This window comes from Paralichthys olivaceus, chromosome 2 (assembly GCF_024713975.1).
Source record: "Paralichthys olivaceus isolate ysfri-2021 chromosome 2, ASM2471397v2, whole genome shotgun sequence".
NCBI classification, from domain to species: Eukaryota; Metazoa; Chordata; class Actinopteri; order Pleuronectiformes; family Paralichthyidae; genus Paralichthys; species Paralichthys olivaceus.
The window spans coordinates 1,181,501-1,187,500 of record NC_091094.1 but is presented as its reverse complement, the minus strand read 5'-3'; the positions used below and the strand labels follow the sequence as shown (position 1 = coordinate 1,187,500).

Here is a 6,000-nt window from a genome sequence, read left to right as displayed (position 1 = left end):
AGTGTTTCTGATCCGTTTGGTTTGAATCCGTTTATTTGATGATATAAAAAGAGGCGGAGACATCATGATTGACAGCTGAGACTGACTGATAGGTGTACGGGTTAGACCTGGATACCACGGCTCCATCCCCTAATCAGACTCAGACTCTTCATGACGTCAGCATCGTGAGGTGGTAGTGTTCCTACGTGAGATGTTTCAGCTTTATTTCTGGATGGAGGGAGAAAGTGGAGACGCTTCACCAAACTTTATTTACAGTCTATGAATCAGACGCCTGATGACGTCAGGTTTCAGCTGCTCTGTGTTCCAAACCATAATGACGACATGAGTTCAGAGACAAAGAACCTTTCTACACTGCTCTTTCCATGTTTTCTGTGGTGTCGGATATTCAGGTGAGGTAAATACTACTCTCTTGTTTTCATGACACTCGGTCTTTAATGATTTTTTACCCATTGGAATGATTTGCTCAAAAACAAAGCGTTCTTGTCCTCTGAGTTCACAGGAGCTGTTGTCCAGAGTCTTTGTCCTGCAGCCGATTAGAGAGGAACCTCAGGAGGGTTGTTCCTCCTCACCCGAGCTTTCCTGCTCTCCTGTTTCAGCTTCAGAGTGCGGAGCTTCTGCTGCCGGCGCTTCTCTCGGTACCACAGCTGCTCACAGTACTCGTCCACGCTCAGACTCTTGGTCCCCACCATGTGCAGGTCCTTGTAGCTCCGGTGCTGCGGCGGCCACGAGTTCCCAAGTCCCGGCAGAGACGACGGCGGGTGAGAGGCCCCGGACTGGCCCAGGAACACAGGTAGGGCTCCCCCCACCGGGCCAGTCTTCCCGTGGTTGGGGCCGTGGCTCTGCTGGTGTCGGGCAGCTGGGTGGAGGCTGTGGTTGGGGATGATGTGAACGCGGTATCGGGCCAGGACCTGGCTGTAGGAGTGCTCATGGCTGCTGCAGGTGTAGACGCCTGCGTCAGCCAGCTCCAGGCGTTGAACCAGCAAACCACACTTCATGTGGAGAGAGCGGTCGTCATCGCTGTGAGGAAGCTGAGAGAGAGAGAGAGAGAAGCAGTAGGTTTCATGGTGACAAAATGTGTTTGTGTGTATAAACTGAATCTCATCATGTCTTCTCCTCTGATACGTCTCCAGCAGATGTTGACTGATTCAGACTCACTCTGTCCTCAGTTTGCTGCGAGCTGCCCGTGTGCCGCTGCACCGTCCACCTGAGCTCGGCCGGAGGTGACCAAGGAACACACTCCAGGAAGGTGGAGTTTCCCTCCACGCCGTACACCGACTTCTCTTCCACAGCGTCAGAGTCTGACGAGGAGAAAGAAGAGAAACACAGATCAGGGGAAATATTCACCAGGTGATTGGTGTGAATCGAAAAAAGGAGGAACACACATTCTAAACAGGAAGAGAAACTAAAGAAACATTTCTGAGATGTCAACCACTTCATCATTTCTTTAACTTCAATAATCTTTACTGCCACTGTGTTGAAGCGGAGAAAACTGCAGTTACACAGAACGGCCCCTAGAGTGCGCCCCATGTCTACCTGCAGCAGAGAATATTCAAGAAGGTATTTTAAATCTGTAGAAACTTTATTGGTTTGTTATCGTGCAACAGTTGAAACTTTGGTTTTGGACAAATAATCAAACATTTGGAAAATGTTCTTGCTGAATTAATTATTGTACAAAATGAACTGTTTAAATATTCAGTGTGTTCCTGTTGCATTCAGTAGTAAATAGAATTTACTATCTGTGATACTATTTTTGAAGGTAGTTAAAAAAGGTCAAATATTTGTATATTTATATACATATTTTATACTTTCTATATACTATATATTTATTACAGTAATTATGTTGATCAAACTGTGACTTTAGAACAAAGCTGAACATTAAACTTCAAAATCAGACATGAAAAAGCATCAAGGCTGAAATGATAAAACGTCAATATTTTAGCAGGTCCTTCTTTCCCTCTGTGCATCGTATTGTAGGAGATCAGTTTGGATCTTGATGCAATAAATCAGCACTAACACATTTATATATTTGAAGGGACCATGAGGCTTTGGCGAAGGTGCGAGCTCTAATGAGAGACATTGTAATTTACCTTCAAGTACATTTCCAGTATAAACACAGGACAAACTGAAGACCCTGCTCAGACTGAACACAGGAGGAGCTGGAGCTTCTGGATGGATCCAGACGTGAGAATCAAACACAGCTGTGGATTTATGCCGACCTCTTATGTGGACGAACAGCGAAGACCACCGTGGTTCTGCGTTCCATCGCTGCGTCACTTTAAACACATGATCGATGGAGGAAATCCTCCTCTCAGATCCTCTGATATAAAGAGACTTCATATCAAACTCACCGTCCTCTGTGACTGGGCACTGACTCCAGGGGTCTCCATACTTCACATCCTGTCTCCGTGCCCGCCTAACACCAAACCAGGGGAAAGTGTGATGTACATGTGGTAACTGTTATGAATGTGTGGTGTCCTCATTACCCCTCTGTCCCTCTCTACCTCTTGCTGGTGGGGAAGAACCTGGAGCAGGTCTGTCCATCCCAGGAGCAGTAGGGGTCTCTGGCCAGACAACACTTAGCACAGTCCGTCCCGTACAGCTCGCACCTCTGGAGCCCCAGCTGGGCCACGCTGAGCTCGCCGGACACGTACAGCTGTTGCTGTGGTCGAGACGGACGACACAGAGAGAGATTGATTTTATTGAGAGTTCATTATACTGTTGTAACAACAACACAAGTCTCAACTAAACAACACAACTTTGAACACAACATTTACTGGACTAATTAGAGCCTGAGCAGTGACGGCTGCAAGGATCCTATTGGGTTTCTTATTCTTTCCCCATCCCCCAATGTCAGATTGGTGTCGTCCTAAGCACGCGCGACTTTTGCTGAAACTTGTACGAGAAATGTTCGCATCAGATGGTTTCCGTGCATGTAAACAAAAGTCAGAGGACGCACCCTCTTGGTCGACAGCTTCATGCTCAGGATGGGAGTCGGACTCTGTGGAATAAAAAGAAAAATGGATGAATGTTTCTGTTGCTTCACACAAAAACACACGTTTATACCAACGTGCATCTACAGCTGTTTACGATGAGCCGAACGAATCCACGTAGATTTATTAACACACACATTTCTATGCATTTGATACCAGATTGTGTCACATTTCATTTTAGAAATTCAAGTTGATCACACTGAACATGAAAACTCCTCTTCTCCCTCGTCTTCTTCACAGCCTGGTGTTCAATGTTTGTGTGTCTCAGTTTTCTAACGACCTCAGGAGCCTTAAAGACGCCGTTTGAAATAGTTCTTCACTGAGCTTCGTTCATTCAGTCGCAACAAACCACACAGTCTGAAGACAAAGCTGGAAAATAAAAGGAGGAGTGGAGGCTCATGTGACCGACACAGAAACGGTGACTGATCTTTACCTGAACTGATATTTCAGCCGTGCAGAGGTTGAGGTGAACGTTAAATGCTGCGGCCTCGCTCTGAGGTCAGAAATCTAATGAGTCTCTCTCTCCATCAGGTGGATAAATTACCCCCGAGCTCCATTTTTCTGGACCACTGACTCATTTCATGGCCTCACAGAGGAGAGTCAGTGACCCTCGACCGCTCTGAATGAGCCGAGGGGTGGATGAAGGAAACTCAAAGCCCACAGACCGACCGACTACAGCCTCCGACCTGAAACCCAGTCAGGATCCAAACAACCTGTCAGTTGCTCCTGCAGCTGTACGGTCACTTCCGGCTCTTTACACCCAGAAATGACTCAGTTCCTGTCTCAGTTGTTGGTAAACAACGAACGCCTGGTTTCCTGTTTGTTTGTTCTCGTCCTTCCTTCCCTTCACCTGCACAGTGTTTTGGTTCTCTTTCCCTTTTCTTTCATCCTCTCCTTGTTCTTCCTCCTCATCTTCTTCATCTGTTTAAAAACAGAAACACACAAAAATGTGCTTTTCCTATTTTTGTCATCTCTCTGCTCGTCTTCCTGGTCCGTTTGTAAACACAGAGGATCTTGGGAAATATGCGTCCTGATATCTGCTTGTTTCTCTTTTGGGGAGTTTGTCCAGATGAACACGTTCCACTGAAAAACTACACGCACACACAGAACATCACAGGGTGCAGAGCTGGAAGATGAGCAGTGAGAGACATTACAACAAACTTGGGTTTTAGGCATTCAAGTCCTGCGTGTATGTGTGTGTGTGTGTGTGTGTGTGTGTGTGTGTGTGTGTCAGGATTCACAGAGAACGAAGAAGAGCAGTGAAATGATTTCCACAAATCAAATCAAAGTGAAAAATGATACGGACGAACATGTTTCATCCTAAGAAGTAGTTCTGTTAAAAGATAAAACCATGAAAACGTCGTCAGCCTTCTGATTTTCTTTCTCACAGTTTAGTGGCAGCAGCGTAATGGAACCAGCTCAAATCACCGTACTTTATATGCTTCCAACCTCTTGCTCCAGTATTTCTTGGGTCGGGGGCTGGAGAGACTGTGAGAAACTTCACATAGTGGGTAAAAAAACACGAAGCTTCCTGTGAAAGCTCGAGTTCTTTTGGTTCCTGGATCAGAAGCAGTATTGAAACTCTACGTCACCTGGAAGACGGTCAGCTCCTCCAGAATGAGCTCCTCTGTGTCCCAGTTGTGTTTGATGACCGACACCGCCTTCACCACCTTCCCATCATCTGCACGGCAACAGGAGAGCGTTCGAGTCAACGCACATTTCATCCACATTCACAATAAATCCAAAATAACTAAATATACAATAAAGAGAGAAAACTCATGGTGCACACATCACACATCCTACAGTGGTAACCGTAGTAACCAACAACACACAACTGCTACACAAACCAGCTGCTACAGTCAAAGCAGCCAATGTGTTTACACATGTTCACTGAGAACATGAGGAAATCACATGAATCTGCTCATGGAGGAAAATATCATGGGATGATTGTATGTAGACATTTGCATGTAAACATACTGCACACACACACACACACACGTTACAATGATCCCAGGGAGCCTCGTAAACCTCAGAGGTCGTGCTGTGGGAAATCTCCTTTGCACATGTATGTTTACAGTGAGTGTGTGTGTCAAACGAACCTATACCCTACACCAGGGGTCACCAACACGGTGCCCGTGGGCACCAGGTCGCCCCCAAGGACCACATGAGTCGCCCGCAGGCCTGTTCTGAAAATAACACAACTCACCAGTGAGCTGCGTCTTAGATTTGATATGCGTTTCTAATTCATTGAATGATTTATTTTTGATTCTGTCAAATGTTTATTCTCATTCTGAAGTTGACTCCTGACTATGATTTGTTAACGGTCGGTCGGTGGCTCGTGAAAATGGAACATTTGTCTGATGAAATGTTGAAGAAGTGATCGTCTGAAAATGTAAACACTTGCTGAGATTCATAGAAATAAAATGTTGAACCCTGATATCATCTGTTTCCCACCTTGTTAAGTCAATGTTGATAATTACTGTGAGAAATCATGAACGTGATCAGCGTCTTCACACAGATGAGAATCATTTATCATTAATAATAATATATAACTATCAAACTGGCAGCCCTTCGTATGACTCAGTTCCCATGAAGTAGCTCCGTCTCAAAAAGGCTGGCGACCCCTGTCCATGGACTAAAGATGAACTCTCTCCGTTGAAGTTGTTCAGTGTGATTTGAAATCAGCTGGTAAAAACCTGGGAACATTTGCTCCAAGCTCTAAAATATCAAATATCAGACGCAGCCAAGAATCAAACCACCGTGACGTCACCTTCGGTTTGTGAGCTGCAGCTCTGAAGCCTCACGTCAAACATCTCGTTCAGCGCCATCTTGATTTTTTGAAAACAGGAGTAACCATATTTGAGCAGGGGGTGGAGCCTGACTGAGAACTCGAGGACACGCCCACCTGTCACCTCATGATCCTAATTGACCAAATGATCATCAGCTGTTTTGAAGAAGACCTGAAACTAGAGACAGTGTGTGTCCTCAGAGTTAGTGGGTGTCCTCAGTG

General features: G+C 45.6%; 1 protein-coding gene across 3 annotated transcripts in view; it reads right to left on the bottom strand.

Annotated features, from left to right (window-relative positions):
- LOC138405717 (semaphorin-3D-like) overlaps window positions 1-5,848 on the bottom strand; it is a 6,844-nt gene extending 996 nt beyond the window's left edge. Inside the window, exons 1-7 of one of the 3 annotated variants that reach the window (XM_069515717.1) lie at window positions 5,761-5,848; window positions 4,583-4,671; window positions 2,957-2,998; window positions 2,502-2,659; window positions 2,088-2,413; window positions 1,156-1,298; window positions 1-1,028 (exon numbers count right to left, since the gene is read on the bottom strand). The exon at window positions 1-1,028 is cut by the window's left edge and continues 996 nt beyond it. In XM_069515717.1, the coding sequence (XP_069371818.1) occupies window positions 534-1,028; window positions 1,156-1,298; window positions 2,088-2,413; window positions 2,502-2,659; window positions 2,957-2,998; window positions 4,583-4,671; window positions 5,761-5,818 (1,311 nt within the window). In that variant the 5' untranslated portion in view covers window positions 5,819-5,848 and the 3' untranslated portion in view covers window positions 1-533. Of the gene's footprint in view, window positions 1,029-1,155; window positions 1,299-2,087; window positions 2,414-2,501; window positions 2,660-2,956; window positions 2,999-3,423; window positions 3,566-4,582; window positions 4,672-5,760 lie in introns of those variants that run through there. The other 2 variants (XM_069515720.1, XM_069515719.1) reach the window with 2 other exon arrangements.
- Window positions 5,849-6,000: the final 152 nt, after the last annotated feature.